General features: G+C 39.9%; 1 protein-coding gene across 3 annotated transcripts in view; it reads left to right on the top strand.

The window, feature by feature from the left end:
* The window catches only part of Pdk1 (Phosphoinositide-dependent kinase 1), a 323017-nt gene that overhangs the window by 290921 nt on the left and 7206 nt on the right, over positions 1-24890 (top strand). The window contains exon 1 of one of the 3 annotated variants that reach the window (XM_046631877.2): positions 23014-23226. The exons of 1 other annotated variant lie outside the window; for it this stretch is intronic. Coding sequence is in view for 1 of the 2 variants with exons in the window: in XM_046631876.2 (XP_046487832.1) it covers positions 23702-23710 (9 nt within the window). In the remaining variant the exon portion in view is untranslated. Of the gene's footprint in view, positions 1-23013; positions 23227-23574; positions 23711-24890 lie in introns of those variants that run through there. One more of the 3 variants, XM_046631876.2, reaches the window with a different exon arrangement.

The following is a 24890-nucleotide window of genomic DNA, read 5'->3' as shown; positions in this document are numbered from 1 at the left end:
TAACCTGACCAACGTGCAGTTATTTCTTGATTTCCGAATAAAACGCGGACGAATGGTGTAACGCAAATACAGTTGCGAATAAGTATTGTATACCTATATCGAATGGGGGAGAAAAAACATAGCCGAAATCGTACGCGAGGTGAAGTCGCAGAACCGAAGGTTAAAAATTGACGCAACTTATGGATTACCCTGAATACAATTACAACGTCTGATTACGTATTGTACGTGTAATAGACTAGACAAATGACGCGGTAAAAAATTTCAATTCAGTAAGTACACGCGTGATACACGTACATCTCTATGAACATTGTAACAGAATTTCAGGAGAAGTTCGTAAAAATAATGATAACGATGACGATGATGATGACAATAATACTAATGTATAAATATTTACACGAGCAAAGGTGCCGTTATGACGTGATTATCGTACAAGTCCTTCGATGCCCTCGTGATTGGCGGTACGGGAAGGAAAAAAATAGAATCGTTAAACGACACGCGCCGCGAGATATCGTGCCAAGGTCTCCTAAGCATGACCCCATAGCCGTATCTTTTAAACACGGCGCCACGCGTCTATCTTCAAATGGCAAACAAAATGCTCAAAATTCATTCGTAACGTGGAATTGAAGAACGGAAAATTACGCAAAGAACAAATGCCACGTCCTACAATGACTGAAAATTTTCGAGCTTTTCACCCTTCACGTTTGCCCTCAAATATAATTACCGAGGATTTGTCGTAAAAACAAATAATATACAATATTACGTATACCCCCGATTCCCTCCATGTGGATACATTCATCACACCTGGATTCAGGCATACAAGCAAACGGTTGCAAACTGAAGACACAACTACGATATATATATACGCATTGTAAATTATCGCATCGTTTTGATATTATACATTGTATTATTATCCAGGTGTTATATTTATAATACACAGTTTGTATATAAATATATATATACTATACATGGAATCATAATTACTGCGATACGTGTTACCTTACCGACTGGTTTAAATATAACAACAACAACAATAACGACCGCGTCGTAAAAGCGAACCGACCTGTGAGAAATTTAAGAGACGCCAAAAGAAAATAAGCCGTAAAAATAGTATTTTTCGCGATGCTTTTTATCACTTCACAAACTATTTCATTGGTGCAAGTATACCATCAAATGATCAAAATATTTTCTGATTATTACTCTCCTTTTTCCGTAAAATCGTTTCATCATTTCCCATGAAATTGTTTGTGAATCTTTAAGATTTATGATTTCTTTCGATAGAAGCATGCGTTGAAAAAAATGGGACACGGTTATTTTTCATAACGATCGTTTGAATATCAAGTCGTGTAAATTTCATATTTGTTCATACAATCGTTTTCGTCGGAACAGACAGACGGACCAACATTTTTCCAAAAAACCTGTTTTTCGGACACTACAGAGGTCCGAAACGGTAAAGATTGATTGAAATTATAAACGGTAATTATCGACCTGAACCAATCCTCTTTCAAGTATTACCACAGGTGGTGAAAATTAAAAAAAAGAAAACAATTTATCGCCAAGCTGGTATATTTATAAATCCTACGATACGAAGATTATTTAAATTTAAGTGCACCTCCGCAATCGGTTACGTAGCCTTGAACGGATATACGTAGGAATACATACTCGCATAGGTATAATGCAATGTATTACATACGTTGTATACGATCATTACTACCGACTGTTGCAAGGTGCATGTGCACGAGACGACTATAACTGTAACACACATGCGGTAGTTGTGTATTTTTAGTGAACTACACGGGTGCACGTGACCTTCGCCTAGATGTGTGTGTACGTAGGCGGGTGTGTGACGTATGCCTACGATATGGGATGCATAGGTGCACCGAAGCTCGGTTACGTGCCTCGGCATACATACGTGTGTGTGTGCGTGCGCAGAAAGAGAACATATGAGCAACGAGCAGGAGTTGTAAAAGTACACAAACCCATAACGTACATGTACATAGGTATATATTGTTAGAAAGGGTGAAATCACCCGTTTCGCGCCCCCCTTTCCTGATCTAATAGTCATCATAGATAAAAGACGCTTTAGAGCTTTCACATGTTACCAAATGAATGAGGTTGCTCCGTCAAACCGAGATTATTGTAAAAAAAAAGTCTTGTTTCACTGACTTTAAACTGAAAACACGCATTGCCCATTAAAGCATTTTTTCCCATATTTTGATTTCACTGACTGTTAATTCGCTTCATTGGCTCACGAATATGTTTATTTTCTCTGTAACGCCTACATCGTTACAATATATATATATCCGGGAATTGGAGTGAGGTAGATTTTTCGCTTTCTTAATACGTACCGAACAAAATAATTGCTTTACGCGTGTAGCAAAAAAAAAAAAAAAAAAAGAAAGAATAAATAAGTCTAATAAAAGTTTCTTTCTTAGCTACAAGATACATATCTATACACGGTCAGCGTGTCGACGTATCTATTCTCGTAGTAATATACTTTTTCATAAATAGAATAAACAAAAATAATATCAAAGCTCTCAAAAAAGCCAGCAATTTTTAGTCTCGAACCTTGCGCGACACGTAAAAACACCGAGAAGTGATATATACTGTTGCGTAGGTAGATAGATAGGTACGTATATGTGTACAGAAACATATTACGTATTATCGCGACCGTGGGTGTAATAAACTACGACAGTGTAATTGACTCGTGATTTTTTCACTCGTATGTTTTATAAATGTATATAACACGTATAAAGCGTTGGAGAGAGAGATATTTGTGTAATTGTTCCGATGCTCGTTAGAAAATTTGCGGCAAATAACGTAACCAGCGTTTGCAAATTAGGGAAGACAAAAATCGAAAGAACTTTATGATTTTTATATCATCATCGTAATATATATGTATAACATATATGTATATATATGTATGTACGTAATTTTGTGCGTGCATCGTACACGTGTAATGGAAAACTTAACAGGTATGTGACTGACGTCATCAAACGAAAATCATGAGGTTCTCCTACTTTATTTCCTTCGCATACATACGTATATAAATATCTCGAATCGTGATAAGAATCGCTACACGACGTATATAATATCAGCTTCGCGTTATATTGTACACGTGTATGCTCATAATACGTCATTATCTTCTTTTCCGCGTACGTATATAAATATAAATTTAAACGAACGTGCATCGCATTTGGTTCACTTATTGACGCAGAATAATTTCACATTTGCCCCGTATGTTGCATATTAAATTCTGAATATACAGCCGAGCAGTCCGGATCTGTAATTTTGAATTAATTAAGAGCCGGCTTTTATAAGCTAATTATCGCTCTTGGAGCGTTGAAAATTTGCATTTTTCCCCCTTTCTTTGTTTCCTTTTTCCTTATTTCAATTAATTTAATGAATTATTTTTTTCCTTCTCAACATATACAAATATATTATACGTATGTATACCTGCATTGAAATATAGTTTAAAAATCGTGGTACATCGATCTAACAACTCCATAAATTAACGGTACTTGTATAACTTTCAATGTGGAAACTTTACCTCAATAATATATCCACAGGCATGCATAACAAGCCACGACCGTTTCGTTCAAGAAATTTTTTTACCAATTCCAAATTCTCCGTGCAAGCTCAAGGTGCAAAGCCACGCATGCGAAACCGTACGAATATCACCGTAAACATATGCATTTCACCCTCATACCAAGATATCGGCGGAGTATGGAGAGGGTTCAACCGATTGCCAAGCGGATAGGCTAAAGAATTTTCCGCGGTTGCTCTCGCAGCAGCTGTCATCTTTATCTTCCGTGCCCGTAGGACGTTTATTCGCCTTCGATACACGTGTATCCACACCCACACCCACGTACGCCGGGAATCAAATTTATAAATCGGTTCAGTCGTAAAAAAAATTTCCACCATTTTCCGCTCCGTTTCCGCATGGGTCCGTCTGTCCCTCCCCCCTCCCTTCTATCAATCACTCCTTCGACTCCCCCGTTATGGTCCAGACTCACGCTCAGCCTCTGCATCAGCACGCGGGTCATATCTATATCAATCAGCCTGTTGGCACCCCGCCTGGATTCCACGTCACGCGAACTCGTGACGGACCTGTTACGATGACGTCACTGTGCACACGGTATTCAGACGGTTGAAATGTGACACAGACGGAGTATAGCTATACGAAAAGGCACGTGAAAGGTCGGTCCAAAGTTTTTCCGTTGTTTGTTATTTCTTAAATGTTTTTCCCGCCCACGGCAACACCGTTGTTGTTTTAAATATAAATTTTATGCAGCGTAAATTTCAAATTGAATCGTTATGAGACATCTGCGTACCGTATAATATCAGACGTCTTGAATCGTTTTGAAAATTTTCTTCATTATTTTTTTTTATCGGCAATTTCGATCATCTGCGGAATATCCAAAAGACAGGAACAAACAAAAACCGCTCGTATCGAATCTTTTCGCCTTATCCTGTTCTACTGAATCTGAAGTTTTATGGAAAGGTGTTTACGTGGTATTAATACAACTTCAAACCAGATATAGCACAGTATTATACGCGCATACGAGTATTATTAATTAAATATCATCCTCAAGAATTAGTCGACTGTTTGCGTGCTGCGTTGAGTGATACTTGAATAAAAAAAAAAAAAAACGCGACTGGCGCTACGAAATCCGTGCGATTATTCTAGATATACTTCAGAAAAGCAATTTAATCATACAGATACAATTAATCACGAAATACCTACTGATAGTTGATCGAAAAACAATTGTACAAGTGAAGCAGAATCGTACAGATATGACTTATCAGTTCTGAGGGGTCCTCGGTAAATGGGTAAGAGAGAATAAGTTTATCGATGCAAACAATTTCAATAAGAGGCATCAATGACAAATATCAACAACCTTATACGAAATTGATTACATACCAGCGGTGTATAAAAAGTGACTCAAATTTTGAGTTTAGGTAACCGATTTCCTTGCTTTATTTGTCTCCTGCGAGATATCAGTGACTTTTCGTTGACTTCGTTGGACTTTGGAAAGATTGTCGACGAGTAATCGAATACCTTCGTTTTGTTTTCGGTGCGCAGTTTCCACAAAATGTTTATACTTTACGCCCACCGTGTTTCTAAATGGAAATTCACGTATAGCATAGAGGCAGCCCGAAACGGCGACAAGCGTACATGTGTAATACAGCCCATGACGCGCTTCAAGATAGTTACATGTTACGGTATATTAGCCGTTATTAAAAACCTAATGTGCGGGAGAAATGTAATACCCGCGATTATCGCGTCGACACATCTATATATACGTATGTATATTACGTATTATGTATCGGTATGTTACATCCGGTGTAAAATTTACTCAATGTTTATTACGCCATGCAGTCAATAATTATCACTCTGAATTGTCAACCCGGTACTGTGTATTATTACGTAGTTCACGTATATGTCTCATATGTTATTAAAATCGTATTCCTTTTTCCCAACGAGGTTTTTAAAAATACTTTTACATAGGGTTAGATAGAGGGATAGATTCAGTGCGTATATATCTATACCGAGAGAAAACTTCTTTCTTCAACAATTTTAACCTGTACAGAAACATTTTGTGGACATTTCTTTTTTTGTTTTGAGAGACCGCTACGTTTTCTTTTTGTTTTTTCTTCGATATCAGTCAAAACTTTGGCTAAAATCAAAAGGGGATAACCTTAATTTTCTTCCTTGCGATTTTCGAGGCCTAAGAACTTTTCAACGACGTATCGGGATCGAAGTTCCGATGTATTGCACAGTTGGCAATCGATCCTTGGAGAGTTGAAAAAACTGAAAGCCGGAGAGCATAAAAGTGTATGAAAAAAAAAAAAAAAAAAAACGTTAACTAGGCAAAACGCGAAGACATTCATCTCCATATGACACGTAGAATTCTAAAGTTCAAAACTTGATTTATGCCGCAACTTTTCCGAAACTCGAGAAATCGTAGCTGTCAGCTTCTTCTTTGCGTTAATACGTCCGTATCAAAGGGTTCAAATTTCCTTCCTCCTTGAAATTCGACGTCGTTCTCTTGCCTCCTGCTAATCATCGGGCAATGAATTTGAAGACAAGAAAAGAATCATCGTCAACCGGCGAAGTCGACAAAGCCGTGAGTAACCCATGACTTGTTTCAGCGTTTGGTCATCCCATATACAGTGTCGTCTTTCGGCTTGGCCCTAGTCGGTGATTATTGTGTCGTTACGAACGAACGGAAAGTTCAAAGCTAAAAGCTGTCAGATTTGATTGTCAGTCAGTTCCGTGTACACGATACGGAGCAGAGTCGTCGTGCTGCGCTTACAACAATATACAGACTTAGGATGTGGGCACGCACGCACGCACGCACGCGCATACCTACCAACTTACACACACGCCTATGATCTAGCCATTACGTTCATCTAGGCGCCCCGCGTGTCAGAGACAGGCATTCCGGTTCGAAGACGCGTCGACTACGTGGGATAGATACACGTGATGCGATGCGCCATTACACAATGAATGACGTCGAGGCTTTTCGTTATTTGGAAGCTTTCGTAGAGGGGGCATGACGGTCATGAGACCGATTCTCTTTCGGCTAAATATAAATCGGTTACGTTTTTCCTCGTCCGGCAGCCGCGTGACTACCCTGTTGTTTGTTTTAACAGGTTTTATTGCGCGAACGTGGGAACAAGACATAATTCGACAGTCGGTATTTTCGTGTCAGTTCGTAAGATCGGAGAGAAAATTATTCCTCATGATTTAATTGTCGTATTGAACGACGACGTCGATTCATCGCGATGCGACAAGATTGATTAGTTATAGACCCATGTCGTGTAGCTCAACCTGGCACAGATATACGGATGTTACATACGACAGGCATTTTGGACATCGATCCAAATTCCGGAAATAAACGTCGCCGTTTCGTTTCTCGCTCGTTTTTGTTACAAACCGTATTTCCTTCGTTTCGTCGGTTGTTTTGTTAAGTAACATTTGATTAACGGTGAAAAAAAACTGCAATCTATTTTATGATTAAGAATCAACGAATCCTAGATCTCGTGTTTTGAACAAGTATGCACTCAGCAATTAAAAGTTGACTTTTTTCAGTCCAGCCAAACAGCCGAAAGAATTTCAAGTGTCGGATATAATCGGAATTTAATGGTCTTGCACGATCGAATAACCGCGAGCAATCGATCGAAGGTATTGTGACATTAACGTGACCCTGATGAATCGTCGCTGACGATTGATAAAATTTCTTGTTCTTCTGTCTTCTTTCATGTTTTAACCGGTAACAATCGCGAAACAGCTCGATTGCGTTTTACGGAAACGTGTCGTTTAGCGAGAAATGCAAACATTGTAATAAAGTTAAACAATTCGAGGGAAAAAACAAGAATCGCTCGATGTAGGTAGTAAAAGAGTGTGAATACAGATATGATACGCACCACGAAAGAAAAAAAGATAACAATATTCGTAATCATTTCAGCGAGTTCTGTACGATGCCAAAGTTTGCCAGTGTATTAAAAAATTCAGACCAACTTTTGTAAGTTTTAAATATAATTAGCTGATTACAGCCACGTCCAGTTGGCGAAGGAACCTGACGAAAAGTTTTATTACCTTTATAACGAGACGAGAGAAACTAAATCAAGAAAATCTTTAATTGTTATGCATAGGCCACGTGATACGAATTTTAATTTTACGCACGCCGTAAGAATTACGGCGCATATATTTTAACCTGTACAACTACAGTTATAGATACGTATATACTGGATATGGAAAACCGTTGGCGAATTAGCGTAAGGATTAATTAAGCACGTCAGAATATTTGACGCACGCCACCCTCGGTATTCCCTCTTCCCACTTTTTTTTTTTTTTAACAAGATCCTTCATTTGAGTTCTGCATTCTTAAAGCCTACCTTATACACCGGCTGCACCTGAAATGACGCATTGGATTCGCTCGCGTACATTAACACGATGATCGAACAAGCAGCTCCGAAACTTACACGATCAAAAATATACACCTATGCTTACAACATTATTTCGATAGAAAGCTTGCGACTTTGCGAATATGAAGAAGATTCAAGCTCATCTTATGTAATATTATAACGTGATTGTCTGTAATAAATGTCGCAGTTCTCTTTTCTCGCCGTTTTCAGTTTTCCTCTCCAATTACTTCTCTGTGTCGTTTAAGTTTACTTTCTTCTGATTCCTCGTCTCTCTCTCTCTCTCTCTCTCTCTCTCTCTCTCTCTCTCTCTCTCTCTCTCTCTCTCTCTCTCTCGCTCTCTTTCCTTTCCTTCGCATTCACCATAAAATACACGCGAACTCTTCTAGCTGTCCGCGAAGGTCATGAGACCGCAATCATCGTTCCGTCGTATAACATACACGTATGCCACGTATATTTTCTTTTTCTTCTCCGTTTCATTCTGTCCTCCGGAAAGCTCACTACACTCTCTCATCTACCGCAAACTACAAGTTACGTTCAGTACGACGACGTTTTGGTGTATTATACCACGTACCATGTATAGGTACACGCAGCATAGCGTACGTCCATGAATCTAGGAGAGGAGAGGAGAGCCGAACCTGCACCCTACCACCGCCACCTTCCAGTTTCTTCTTCCATTTTCCCGTGACGTGATACCGCGGTATCACTATCAGGGGAACGGTAACAATGACTCGTGATTAATTGCTCCGGCAGCATTCGGAAGGTGATGGATGTTCCCGGCCGTATACCTTATACTAGTTCACCGCTACGCCAGCTCGTCCACACACACATAGATGTATATACTATATAATATATAATATATATCATATATATATATATATATATATATATTACACACATGCCTCTACCTTGCAACGCGACGTCTACCCTGCACCCTTTATCCCTGCATCCGTCTGTGATTTTACATCCTTCGCGTAACATGGTTTAACCACCGCACTACAGTTATACGTAAATAGAATGATGTACATAGAATAGAAATATATAATGATTTATTAGTACAGAATATAATCTAACCCTTGCGGTGTCATTTTATTCTTTTTTATCACTGAAATATTTTTAATTGTGTAATTCTACATCGGTCGTTAGGAAATTTTGATCATCTCCGGCTCCGGTCGTAAATAACGAAACAAAACAACAAAAAAAAAATGTAAACAAGGAATAATATTTATATCTGTATAACCGGAATCGTCATGTTTCACAACTAGTAATCTTTGCGCTATACTAATTACCAGTTATTTGCGTACATTACTGTCTACATTATACATATTACGCCAGTATTCCGCAGCGTCATTTCTCCAATTCTTATCGCACGTTGTTCACTTGTGTGCATTTATATTACTGCGACGTAAATGTAATATCGTGTATAAGTGTAAGATACACGTATTTTATACGTTTGTATAATCCTCCGTCGCGATCGACTCGTCCTTGACAAACTCTGGAAAGACGATTTTTTTCTCAAAATATCCCAACGATCTACGTTTCGCAAATATTTGATACCCCCCACCCACTCGCTCTCTGCCGCCACGCGATAAAAAATTACTTCGCCGCCAAAATAGACCTGCAGTTATAAGATAAAAATCAGTCAACAGCGAAATCTATTACAGGTACAACGCAAATTTCACTCCCCACTCTACAACGTACAAATATACATGTATACTGTACATATATATATATATATATAGAACCATGCGTATCGTATTATCAGTCACGTATATATGCGTATCAATTTCCGCGCACGAGATAATAAGCTTCTATAATTAAACTATGGAATATTTTCTACTCAAACTATAAAATACATACATACGTCATATGTGTACCTATGTTTAATGTGGATACGAGAAGATAGAAAGATCATTTTTTGATGCCGAACGGGAATCTTTTAAAAACCAAATAAATCGATACAAAACAAAACAACAACAAAAAACCTTACACCGGTATAAGTAAAATTCGTTAATTTGAACTAAAAATTTTGTGAACCCCGCTATATTTGTATAAATTAATTTGTTCCTGCATCATTAAATCATATATATATATATATATATATATGTTATATATTACATAATATATATGAGTTTCGGATGTCTCGTCTCGGAATATAAAAATTTCTCGACCTCTACCATTGAATTAAAAAAAAAAAAAAAAAAATCAATTAATCTTTACGATACAAACTAGAGTAAAGTAATGTTCACATATCTTTTCTTGCCAATCAAGGGTAGATATTTATATAAAAAACATGCCGCGCGCAATGCGTGATCGAGTGTAGGAAAAACCTTTCTCAAGGTGCAGTTTACGGAACACCGGGATTATCGGTGGACAGAATTATCCTTGAGGAAGGAGCGGGAAGGCAGACAGGCAGGCAGGATACAGGTAGGTGGATACGATAAAGCGCGGACGTACGCACCGTGCGAATCGCAGGATAAACGAACCGAGAGCTATATGCCTAATGCCAAGTTAGCTGACCGCTGGAGTCAACGCTCCCACGTGCCGCTTCGTCACTCAGGCACCATACATACGTATGTAGACGAGGTATATGTGGAACTATAAGGCACTTTGCTCTCCACGCCGCGTGCAGACGACGTCCCTCACATTCGCCGCCTCCTCCTCTTTATAATTCACTATCCATCTATGCTTTGTAAGAAGTGGGTGACTATTCTCAGGCCTGAATTAAGGGGGCACGATACCGAAGGCTGTTCTACGAAAAGAAATAAAAAAAAAAAAAAGAAACCGAATGTCGCTCCTACAAGATTGTTCGATTGGCTAAATTTATAAAAAGTGCTCACAGCATTTTTATTACAATATTTCTCTAATGCAATTAAGTTTGTATAAAATAGTATTGTACAGGGAAACACATTTTTTAATACGATATTGAGTAATTATATATCATATTTTTTATTTCGCGCCTCAACGCTGGCAGAATCGTCTTTTTTCATTTTCAAAAGCTAAATCCCGAGCGAGTTCACTCTCTGTCCAGAGATTAACCAATTACATTCTCCTGTGATATTAGGGAAAAAATTAGCGATTTACGATATTTTGTAGGCATACGTGCGTAAAAAGTTTTCAAACTTTACGCAGTAAAGTCTTGGGAATCGGATTGCAGCAAGCTTTTGATATTCATGCGATCCTTTATTGGTAAAGATTAGGAGTTCAAATACCTGAATTATTGAAAATTTCGGGGACCTAAGGCTATATCCTTTTTAGCCTTACGGTCACAATTCGGGCCTGACTATTCTTATCGCTCCGCTCATGGGTATTTATTTATCTCGACTAGGTAGAGCCTGCCAAATCTTGACCATGAATAAATTATAAAATATACGAACCTTCTGCAGTCCGTTAGACAAAGAGAACAGGCGAGTTCCATCCTTCGTCTTACAAATTCTGATCCGCCTCTCTTGAATTTTGTGTATCTGAAAAGAAAATAACCTTCAGTCACATTTTTTTAATTCTTTTTCTTTTTTAGACTTCATTTTATGAAAAAACGATTATCTGCGCAGAGAATAGGGAATAAGGAGGTGCTGAGATTTAATGGTTCAAAAAAATCTGTTTATTGAACTTCGGAATCTTTGTATGAATAAATTTCGTGGATCAATCGAGCTGTTTTGTTCAAAGTATTTCAAAGTCTAATGTATTATATATAATAGTGTCACACAAAATTTCAAAAAAAAAAATTCACGATCGTTTATCTTTCTTTTGTTCCCAAAACTCTTCATTATTATTATATATATATACGCAAGGCACAATATATGTAACAAGGGATGCGATACGATCTGCATTAAATATTCACGCCAGTGATCCTTGCGCTCTGAATTTACCTATTTTTGTTTCCCAGTAATAATAACAATAATTAGAAATAAAAATCGTGAGAAGACAGGAAAACTATAGAAATGAAACCCAAACTTTGTGGGTCGGTTAAGGAGTCTAAACGGAGTAGGGAGATGGAATTTGGAAGAATCATACGTGTAGGCACGTATCCATCAATCCGATACCTGCGCGAACCCTCGATCGAGCTACATCACCGTGTATTTCTCTCATTCGTATTCAATCGCGGTAGAATCTGAATTCATCGAATGGTGAATGCCATTCGGTAACTCAATGAAAAACCCACGTTCACACACAGCGGATGCTTGCACGTCACGTCATAGCTACGTACACATATGTAAGCACCTTTGCACACACGCCGCATGCGCATGTAACATGCAAATCACCTATATTTATGATATAGGTGTATACGCATGTACATTTAATACCATATGTGTATTAATGTTGCCACCATTAACTTCGCAATTCTAAAACATGACCTACAACCTCGGCGGGAACCAAATGCCGTCGGTAATTATCAAAATCTCCGTACGCGGAGCGAATAAAACTATAATAGGTATGGGAGGGTAGCAATGAGATATCTGTTATTATTAATGAGATCGGATTAGATCGATATTGCACCACTATGATACACCGCTAATATCCGGGAAAAAGATTGTCTTCAAGTATTGCGATAAGGCTTTATCCATGTACTCAAACAAATATTAAATATTGTAAACAACGATGACAAATCGTTGCGAATGAACGTACATAGGATTTAAGAAAGGCAAACTTCTTTCAATTTTTCGATTCCCCTCTTCCTTCTCATATCGTTGTCTTATGGAAGCGGGGTGATTCATTGTTTTCTTTTATTGCATGCTTGATATTTGAACGGGAGAACCGACGGGACGCGATGTTGCATAGCCGCCAATTTTTCACGGAATCGCTGACTAGGCGTTAGATATCTATATATATATATATCTAACAGATTAATGTATACACACACGCATGCATATATATGTGTGCGTGTGTGTGTGTGTATTCATTAATCTGTTGCAAAAATTAACTATTTGTTGCCTCGTCACCGCTCATGCACCGGATACAGTCAACAGAGTTTTTATCGGCCAATCGTATAATCTTTGTATACACAGGAGGAAATGAAGATGCAAAAATGAAAATCAACGACAACACGTTACATAATTTTTCTGTATCTACCAATTATTCTAGCATATGTATAAGGCATTCCACCGCAAACCAACCTAAGTTTGGCCCTCACAATCGACCATTTATTTTACTTTCAAGTATCGTGAAGACTGTGCAAAAACAAAATTTTTCACCGAGTCTTACTTTTTTTGGATCACATGTTTTGGGCGTGATTTTTGCTACTGCAATTATCGAATCAAGAGCCCCAACGATCAGCTTCGAATTTTTCTCATAAGTTCTTAGCCAAAACACGAAAATTTTGAGATCAAGATGAAAATGGGCAAGCTTTTCGTTTAGAAGCTACAGCCGAAAGAAATAATCGAAATGTGTTTTTTAACAAAGAATGTACGAGTAAAATATGAAGTTGATCGATCGGGGCTATCGATTCGATAATTGGATTTTCGTGTTTTTGGCAACAGTAAAAATCAAACCCGTGGTCCAAAAAATTTTAAACTCTGTGAAAGATGATTTTCTTTTACGCTCTACGCTATACCTACTTCAAATTTAAAAAATGCCTAATACCTACACAGAATCTGTGAACGACGCTGGTTATAAGTATGATCGTTTTTGGTACAAGGTACGCACAATAACCCTGTAAAAACAATAACCAGTTAAACATATATACAACGCTTTCCTTACGGCATTTCCCTCCGGTTCCAGCAGTAAACGGTAACTGTGTAGTAGGCAAGTAGAAAGGCGTACAACAGGGTTGTTATCCTCGGGGAAGAATAGCCCCTTGGATATTTAACCGCGCCTGCTCGACGCGGCCGAAGTGGAATATGGTTTGAGCAAGGGTGAGGTTGGCATACAGCAGGCATAACAAGTTTCGGGAAAATATGTCGGTCTTGGCAGGGAACGGAGCTTGGCGCCATCCTCGTGTGCCAATTATTGTCTTCGTCAATCGCCAGCAACGTTCGCGCGTCTCGCTACTACGGAATTACGTATCTCATTCTGCCCCTGCACGTAACACGCACAAAATATACACATACCTACATATCTATGCGCAAGGTTATACCGGCGTCTATGCTTATTGTACGCGAAATACACGTTGTCCTGCGTGAGGAGAAAATTTTTCGAAAAATGACGCGTTTCTCGTCAAACCGAGACGCCTCAGGTATGCATTTTACACGGTCGAAACCAAACGGACGAATCCGATTCTGTCGTATACCTAAACTGTACTCAAAGTATGATAGTCTGGTGCGATAGGTTACTCGTTAATTAGTTTCGCATTAAACCGTATACATGTACTTGCGGAATGTCGCTTTGCCCAACGTAAACGAATTACGCTAATCTCTCGCTTATCTTATTGCATACCTAAGTATATCTCGCGTATACTCGCGCTTACAGCCATTAGTGAGTTCTGACAATTTCGAGTAGGCATTTGCCCGTTTGTAGAAAAGTGGGGTCAGAGTCTAACAATAACTATCGAGAATCCTAACTTTACCGTTAGCCAGGATAAAGGAAGGTATGAATAGAATATCTCCATGCATACGTACGTACGTACATACGTACTATACAGCCTGCGCACTGTATAAGAAGTTTAATATTCACGTACACGGTATGTGCGTATAGGCGTAGCATAATGTGAGACATGTACGATTAAATAACGACGCATACATGGAGCAACCGGAGGGAAATACATTCGGTACGAAGGAGTAACACATACAAGTGCATCGTGCGAATTTCGGCGAGGTCCTAATGTTTTCCTTCTTGAAAGTCAAAACAATTTCGCTTACATCCTGTTGACGCACGTAGAGCCGTTGCCGGTTTGCTGTTTGCTGTTTGCTGTCGTCTCGTCGCCTTGCTGCTGCATATATTATTATACCGAACGTGCGTGTGTGGGAGAAGACGGACGAATTAACGTCACCCGTGAACCGATTACGGAGAATTCGTGCATTATATGCGGAACGGACTCCACGCGTGGACACACGAGTCACTTTATACCTACACACGTACTTAATAAATATAACATTACGTACGTCGACCGATCGACAGAGAGAGAAAGAGAGAGAGAGAGAGAGAGAGAGAGAGAAATGGACTTCGGCAATACCTAGGGTAGGATGAAAATAAAACCCACTACATGCCCAATACATCCCCGATGTTTTAGTTTTTCGCGATAAATCGAGGCTGTCGGTACGGCGCGACGAAACAGCTTCAACGTAAATATCACGTGCAACTTGACACTCCGTGCGTATATAGAACGCAGATTTATACGTATGTGTAATGTGTACGTACGTGCGACCTGAATGTATTATACATACCTACCTATGTGTACAAATAATACGCATACAGCCACGGACAAAAGTGTCCCGCTGTAAGGATTATCTCACGCGTGAAATGCATTAGAAGAGAGCGATTATTGTTCGTCCGGTTGCCAAATTCCACTTGGCACATACCGGTGTAAACAACCGGGTTTCGACGAACCGACCGTTTTCCTATTCTAGCTGCTCTAACCGCGTTCTTGCCTGTTCGTTGTATAATACATGTATAATAACTCCGCAGGATCTGTTATACGTATGCCGCCGACGTTATATTTATCTTACTCTCAAAATTTAACGCGGCTAATAACGTACCGCTGCACATGTATCGGCTAATATGTATATTGTATATGTATTACACCTACATATGTATTAGACCCGTTTTTTTTCAACTTTTTTTTTCCTCTTACGTACTCTTCGAATACTTAATTTCTAGCCTCAAACAAAGCCTCGCGAGACCGGAACTCGGTAGAAAAATCTAAAAGGCGCCTCATCCGTTTTGAATTTTTCAAATACTCTAACAGAAATATGTCGAAAACTGTACAAGTTGAGAAGGTTTACGTGTAGGTGTATACAGCCTCGATATTTTTTATAGAAAATGTTACTACTCACAAAACTAAATCAAAAACAGCTTCCCAAGTTGTATAATTTTCGAGATATTTCGGTCAGAGTGTTTGAAAAAATCAAACCGGACGAATTGTAAAATCAATTTCCGTGTTTTCGGAATAGGTTTAAAAAATCCTAAGGTAATAGAGAATGATACCAAAAATTTGCAAAAATTCTTGGAAGTTTTCCGGGGGTCGTTACTGTGTAAAAAATGTAGATCGTAGAAATGTAAAAATGTAGAATGTAGAAAAAATCCTTGATGAAGTTGAAAAACGTTATGGTCAATCGTTTACTGATTCTGAGTGCCGTGGAAAGCCCCGTACGTATACATGTATTTATGTACACGTATTTATTGACGCGTGAGATCATCGTCCGGTAATCAACGTCAGTACGGGCGGAACAATTCTTGTACACACATGCGGTACACAATATTATACATACCTACATGTATAATATACCTACGCTTCATCGAGCGAGAGAATAACAATTCCGGAAGCTCGTCTCCAGCACGCCTCGTATACATAACAACGTATTAACATGTTGTTATCTGCACCTTGTATATGTATATAAGTACAATATACGTATATGCACACATGTGTGGTGCATATGTAGATGCGTGCATGGTCAATGGGTGCCCGGATTGTCCTCGCTCTTATTTATGATCATTTTTTAACCCCTGTACAATTGCACGCCACGTGATACGGTTCATCGGTTTTAGATCGGAAACGTAGATATGGGAAATTGTCCTCGTTGTACCAAATTTACTCGAAGATATATAGATCAACCTTGTAAGGCTCGTCGCGTTCTGTACTACGCAACTGTATTTACCTTTAGAACAAGGAATTACGACACATACCTGCGATGTTTGTTCGTATTCAAAGAATACCCCTATCACCGATTCCCTTCACCGTTCGAAACTCAATCCTGCGCCTCCTTTCTTGCACGCGTATATATATATACGGTACGCGTAACCCGTACACAAGATGTAAACGAGCAAAACACGATTATTCGTGTAAACAGTGGCAGCTTCTGTGTTTATTTGCGAAGAGGTGAACAAACATGTGAGAAAAAACGAATACACCCACGTATGTAATGCAGCGGAGTTATGTAGCATGCAAGCCGCGACACCCTGTGCATGCACATCGACCAGTGATTGGTTCTCTCGATAGAGTCTGAACGATTCGTCCCCGTAGACTGATTTCTGGGTCAGAATAAAGGTAAACATCTGCGTTGTACGTAGCCAGTTGGAGGCAAATTTTTCCACCCTGAAGCAAAAGGGAGACAACGCCGCGGGACTCGCGAGAGCTGCGGTAAATATTGTGCGCGTGGAGTGTTGCACGATGTGAAAACAGAGATGGCGAAAGTGAAAAAGAAAATATGATGTGGCAATTAAGTATTCGGTGTAATTACACGGCGTACTTCCGGAGACACTCGAGGCAACGTCGAATGTTATACGTATGTAACGTATGTGGAAAAACCAAAAAAAAAAAAATAACAAAACAAAAGTAACCGTAGCTACGCCCGAAGACACAGATTATAGATACGTTAAGGGTGGTTCTTATTTTAGACTTCTTAAGATTTTTCGAAATAAATAAAATTCTTCTTTGAAGCACAGACCTTTATCTTAACTCTAAACCATTGCGCAAGGGTTGTGAAGTTTGCCGTTTAAAATACACACGTTTTTTCAACACTTTCAGTACCACCTATATTTCAATCATTTCGTCGCAGGATCGGTTGTTTACAATAAGATCTGTTATTGTGAGAAATCAGTGAGCATTCTAGCTCGAATATTCCATAAAAAAAAACAAAAAAAAATAAATATTAACATCTAGCGTATATAATACCATAAAATATTCTCCACCCGAATACGATTGTATTTTATTTTTATTCACCTTTTTTTGTCCTTCTTTTCGTCTACCTTGACGGGCTGCAAAGGGCCACGCGCATTTTCACGGAGGTGATATACGTACACGCGTATGCATATCGTCGGACACAGCAGTCGAGTTGTGACGTAGGCGTGACACGTCGAGTACGCAGGGCGTCGCGGCGTCGTCGACGTTACCCGCTTCTTCGATACAACGGGTATTACTCGATTGTTAACTTCGACGCGACACGTAGCGAGTCTCCGTACATACGATGCGATTACACAAAGAAACCGGCGAATAAAGGGATAAGGCTGCGCTGGTGGATCGGAGGGCGAGCAAAGCGGCGCGTTACGCGACTCGACGTGAGGCTCTTTCTTCTTCGGGGGTCCCTTTTTCCCATTATCCACATTGTTATTACAGATTACACCTGCGTAGAAGTTAGCTCGACAACCTTCTCCGCATCGACGATTGTCTTTTCTACCTACCTGCGAATAAACCTTTCTCAGCACGTGCGGCACGAGCCACGAGTCTATTGAGATTCGAGGTGTAATTGTTGCGTCGAGACGCCCCCCGATCTACGTATTCTAGCATGTACCGATACTTCCAACTCTCGTTTTCGACCCTTCGAAATTATACACCGACGATATTAAATTACTACAGTCGTATACGTAGCCGGCTGTCACGGGTGATTGATTTTCAAGTTTGTCAAAGGACTCTGCTGCGCGGGTTCTGCGGGAGGCCGCTTCAGGGAATAGGTATACGATTCTGCAATAAACCACGCTCACTGCCTTTTCTATTGTTGGACAAAAATCCTTGTATTGTTACTGTCTACGCAGAGACCGCCTTTGTCTTGGCTAATTGTAAGTCTTCCGTAGAACAGGGGACAGGCTCTACACATATATAATGCATAAACGGACTTTGTCTCTTCGTGACCACTCGGTAGTAACGTTGTTATAACTTTAACGCCCTACCCTGACGATGTTGGACGTGTCCAGCGACAGTTTCAAGACCCTATCTGATCGTAACCTTCCGTCAATTTCATACTTCGAGTCTACCTCGAACCCCGTGCAATGGAAACAATGGCCGTAGTTACATTAATTACTGTCTCGCATTTCCTAAAACTTGTTTACATTGTACGCGTAGTTGCTCTCTCGTAATTCATGTCCTTCCACATATCAATGAATCATCTCGATATACATTTATTTATACAAGTTTTCAACAGGAGGTCTTTTCGGTTTTCTTTGCTTCTTCATTTCACGTGAAAACTCGTGAGTCAAATCCGGTTCAGAGTCAATTCGTCGCCCGAAAGATAAAAAGACGATTGTTTACGATTTCGTTATTTTTTTATTTTTTTTTTTGTTTTTACACGAAGGCAGCGTAATGTTTTTTCCTTGTACTAACCGCACAGGTATTATACGTTCTCAAGAAAAATTTCTGCGAATCCATCAAAATGTCATTCCACGTCAAATGCAATCCACAGACTTGTCGGGATAAAAAATATTTCTGCATAGATTAACGACCATAGTGTAAGAAATCCGCAACACGTCGCGCGTTAATCGCCACCGCATTTGCAAAACGTCTTCCATCAATTGGCAGCGAAATAAATAGATTTTTGCAAGGAGTAACGGTGCTTTGCTTGCATTTTCAATTCGTTCTACTTCGCTGTAAGATATTTTTCGTTTCTTTTTGCACGTGTGGTGACGTGACCCGCGGCCTAAGTTGGGAAATCTTGTTTACGAACCGCGTTTTCATCGCGAAGTCTGCGAAATACGATACAGCATAATTTTTCACTTTCAGTTTGCGCAAATTCCGTTCCTCGAATGCTGCGGTGCAGACCGACGCGTCAAAAACAGTCATCACAGCAATAATAAATGTCCATTTTTCCTCTTAGAACAAACAAGGTCAGTCAACGTGCGATGAAACTGCAGCACGCGAGTCGTTCATTGTCAGCCGTTGTGATGCATGCGCAAAAAGAGAGGCGGAAAATGTTGACAATTAAATTTCGTTTCAATATTTCGTGTCGAAACTGAAAAACTGGATACCAAAAATAATTAATTACGAAACAATTAGTACCCATTACTCGTCGCTAACTTGGGTGGCTGTAGCATCCTTCTTCCGTTATGTATCTCGGCTCTTCCGCCCACGAGATTGGCGCATGGTGAGAGGGGTTTTATAACATGTACACGTACGTCATGTATTTGCGTGTGTATGTATATCGCATTTGCCGGCGAGGATGCCGCTCGTGCATGCGAGATCAGTCTCGAGGACCCCCCTGAATAGACGCCGTATACCCACGACGGCCGCAACGACGATGACGAGAAGGAGAAACTTGCGTACGAAATCCCCGCGCCTATTTACGTGTTTCATCGATCAGCCATATTATTATTCTGCACATTCGTTATATGGTCTGTTCGGAGAGTTGTTGCTGTTTACTTTTTCTCGTCGGTAAAAGCAAATTGTCTTAAACTGACTTTTTTGTACATTATATTTTTCTTCTATTCGAATTAAATTTGAACCGAATATAGAGCTAATAAGCTGAACGATTTAGGTTTTAGTAACTTACTAGAGCCGGAAAAATGTCAGGTAAGACTAGGTTTTGGATCCTGGAAAACCTGGAAATGTCGTAGAATTTTTTTCCTCAAAAATTTGTGGCCATCCTGTACAGGCTTAAAAGAAATTTCTTAGGTAGGATTTGTCGGAGCAAAGAGGACTGGACGCGGATGGATCCTCGACGTTCAAGCGAGGCGACTATTTCCATGCGTCAAGTAGGTGGCAGCACAAGCTGCATCGAGCCCGTAGCCTGCCTTACGTACGTACCGAATTCGAACGCGAGCGATGGCAAAACCCTGCACGTACCTCAAACGCTTGCGTTTCTCTTGCGGATTTGAGAAAGAAAAAAAAAAAAAAAACATTATTCCGAACTTGAAGATTGCGCATGATTTATGCAGTCTACGTGCAGCTGTTTATAAATTTTTTAAAATTGAAACAGGCTAAAAACTACCAAAGAAACGGTAAATAATTATCTTGTAAATACCTTACACGCGTATTGTCTACAGTAAGTGTAAAAATACGTAAATAAATAGAGAAAATTTTTAGAATACGAAGCACTTATCATTTACTTTGCGCGTAGATTACGCATGTAAAGTATTATGCAGGTGCCTATCAGAGAACTTCTCACGGCGTCTTACGCGCGTATTTCCTTATCGCAGAAAATAAACCTCGGAGCGCGAAACAATCGGGAAACATTTTTATTGACTCTCATAGTGACGTAGGTGAACTGACTCGATGAAAGTATAATAATTACACGACCGTCACTTGACTATAATTATGCCTGCGTATAATATTACGCCAGCCAGTACACAAATTTTTCTTACGCAAATTAATTAAGACCGCAGTTTTATGGGATGGTTTGGTATAAAACGAAACTGTGCCCATTGATCCACCATATAATATAATATGCTGCGTATATCGAAAAACTCTTCTTCCCCCTTGTGTAAATTCGTAAAATGAAAATGCGTGTCGATTGTTTTCCGTACTTTGCAATTTCCGTGACCAATTGAATTTGTGTGTACATTATAATTACACAGGCATTGCACACCCAGGTAATCGTACAACGTGAAATTATGTTTTCGCTATCTCGGCAGCTGTTATAGAATTTTTCCCCTCTGCACGAGTGTATAATCATCGTACATCGTTCGCGCAAACATATTTTCGTAACTTAATAACCCGTGATATGTACGATAATATTTTCATTCCTACGGATGATGATACCAGGGTTCCGATCATCAAGTATATAGGTATAGGGATTCGAAATCTTGTTTGCCTACCGCACTGTATTCACTCGCGCTGCCGTTATTTCTCTCTTGTATATTAGGTATATTATACGCATTAGTACGTAAGTATGTTTAGGTAGGTACATACTTAGAATGCACTTTTGATAAAACGCACGCTGTTTTCATGGTAGATACAACGTAGCGTAACGATTGTACACATCGTACGCACATGCGCATTATGGATGTGCATCGCATTTAACAATCAATTATTCAACATACCTCTTATTATAGAAAATAAATAATCGTAAAATAATAAAAACTGGCGTGTATACGCGTATACACGTATACATATAATACACGTAATAGGTTTGAGGCTGGAATGAAACGTGTAATCAATGTGCTGAACCTCTGCTCCACGCTGCAGCGATCGCAACACATAATACGACAACGATCAAGCCTTCTCCAAAATTTTTGTCGTAGACACTGCGCGATACGCATGTGTATACATACCTATGTATATCATAAACATACGCGCGCGCACGACTGACAATGAATGTAAAATGCCCGCAAAGCTTTCCTTTGGACTTTGACAGTTCCGAGTGCAGGTTCCGTGCCACGGCACGCGCAGCTCGTGATATTATATACTTGCCTTGCGACAGAGGCTCGCTTCGCCGCGTAAACAAGATATCGAGCAATTGGAAAGCCGCGGGTAATGAATTTTATGGAAATTAAATATATACATACATTAAATTCTGACTGGCCGTAGTATCGAGAAGTGCGACATGCAGGTAACGTACACGTTATAGGGTATGTGACAACCAAGCCGCAGCAATAAAGCGAAGGGATCATACACCTATCGTACATACAACAGAGAAACAATGACGGGCGCATTCGGCAGAAATTAATCTCCGCATAAGTAACGAGCATTTTTATTTGCAGAGTTGCCGATGAATACCTACGTGTCGGTGAGGGGCATTGTTTACATTTCGGTGTAGGTAGAAGTGAAAGGCAATAAATGACTGGCAATAAACAAACGGAGATGAGGAAAAAAAAAATAGAAACAGCGTACACGTTATAAAATTTCCGTCAATGATCGAGAGGAAAAAAAAAACTGAATAAGGAAAACCCGTAGTAAACGAGGAATATATCTCAACGTATGAATTGATAAAGAGCGGAAAACGTCCGAGACGCGAGTTAAACCGCATCGAGAAAACGGAGAGTCAAGTCTCGGCGCCGGCGAATCCAAGAACCGACCGGATGCAAAGCCGGAGTGGGAATGTGAAGGCTCCAGAGTCCGTTACTCGGACTGGGATTTCCCAGAACGCGGCTATAAACAAACGCGCACACAGAGTTAGGCGCGTACGTGGGGCGAGGTGGAGGGGATGGACGAGGGGCGCTGTCGGTTAACCAGAGCCCTTCCCGCGCATGCGCGGGATTTCCGCCTCCGTTCGGCCAACGCGCAGGCCTCGTTTTTCTTCGATGGTGGGGATAGCGCGGGTTAGCACCCGGGGCGCGCACCCCGGAGAGTTCAGTAAGCGATCGGCTCTCAAAAGCCACGGACGCGTTTTCTCCGAGTTTAGCAAAACGTCGAGTTCAACAACGTTTACGTATATTTGAGAGTTGGCAAGTTTGTTTTCATTCCATCAACTGTGGCTTTAATCATTCAAACTGGATTCCAACAAGCAGTACGTGTCGCGATTACATCGCGGCTACAGGAGGCTTAAGAAATTATTCAAGGTAAGCTTCCTATTACCCGTGGATCGACGCAAAGTGGATTGATTAAAAACAAAATTATATCACAAAAACAAACTTCTTCGTCGTAACGTTTCACGTTGCACAACGAAGAACACATTACTACACAGTTTCGAATAAACGTTTCGTGTTTCTATTACGATACTTGCGAAATTATACATCTGCCAAAGTGAAGATTATTTTACAACACCAAGTTTATATTACGCATATACCGTGGGACCTGTGATTATAGGGGAATTTAGGGAGTGATACTTATTTTTTTTTTAATTTTTTTTATACCGTTCTACTTGCTCCCGCGACTAGTATCCTCATCATCCTCATCATCCTCATCATCAACAAAAACAACAACAACAACAACACAACAACAACACGAATCCATGAATTCGCCTTGTGTAGATCCTATACCGAAAATTGGGGTGGGACAACACCCGACTGGATACGAAGTCTGTGTGGACGAAATATGACCGTAGTACGTATTGTAATGTATGCGGTGTATGCAACGGACAGACGAACAAGCTGGTACATATATCTGCTTATCTCTTAGGACGAAGTTAGTAACCTTACTGTAACGATGCGTGTTTAGGAAAAATCGCTACTACGAACCTTTCGGAATGTCTGAAATTTGGCAAACCGTGATAAACAAAACATAGTCTTATATTGATGAACCTACTTCTTGAAAGGCATTCTAATATTGCGCAATTATGATTTTTTCCCCGAATTTTCGTTACGTTCACATTGTTACAAATTTCAGCATCATGCTTATCTCGCGTTAATGACAAGCGCGTAAGCGAGAACGCCTGCAGCTTTGAAACGCAAACATCACAACAACGCAAACATACCAGAAATCCAGTGACGACATCGCTACGCGACACGATTCTTCCTTCCATTCACTAATCCTCGTCAAAGTTTCGAAAAGAAAAGATTATTTCCTCGCACGTAAATATTTTCTTCTCGGTTGTTCGTTTCGTTTTATTCCGCGATCTAAACTCTCGATCGTTCCTACTTAACACTTTACCGTCGATCTCCAAGCTGCTTGTAGAAATATCATAAGAAAAATGGAAATAACTCCAATGATGAGTGAAAATAGTAAATTAGGTAAAAAAAAAAATTCCCAACTCTGAGACAGAAATTTGACAGAAAAGTTGGAAGAATCTTTATTTTACTCCGAAAAAAAAAAAAAAAAATGTAATCCACCTACCTCGCGAAACAAAAAGCGGGCTGAGCCAAGCGTAAGAAAAATCCCAAAATGCGGGAAAAGGCGACGGAGGGAGAAAAGAAGTTTTATAGATCCGGGCGGCAGAGGAAAGAAGGAAGATTATATTACGGGAACCCCCTTGACACCTGGAGGCTAGCGACATACTGTCTCGCGACATGAATAATGTAAGATTTGAGAATTTGAATAAATTCGCCAGCCGCTAGAGCCCGTAGCGTTCGAAAGTTGTTTACGCGATCCTCGGTTGTTTTGCCAGTCGCGCGGTTTGAGTTAACGGTTTTAAATAATGCTTCAGGAAATCACGGAGATTAGTCGGAATATAAGTTTTCCACCATTCGTACGATTTTTCTTTTCCATTCCTTCTTCATCTTTCGCTTCTATCACAGCTCATTCATACTTACCAAAATTATTCTTATTCCTAAACGAAGTATGGAAT

The sequence above is a fragment of the Neodiprion pinetum genome, chromosome 6 (assembly GCF_021155775.2).
Source record: "Neodiprion pinetum isolate iyNeoPine1 chromosome 6, iyNeoPine1.2, whole genome shotgun sequence".
Classification (NCBI taxonomy): domain Eukaryota; kingdom Metazoa; phylum Arthropoda; class Insecta; order Hymenoptera; family Diprionidae; genus Neodiprion; species Neodiprion pinetum.
This window is presented reverse-complemented; position numbering and strand designations above follow the sequence as displayed.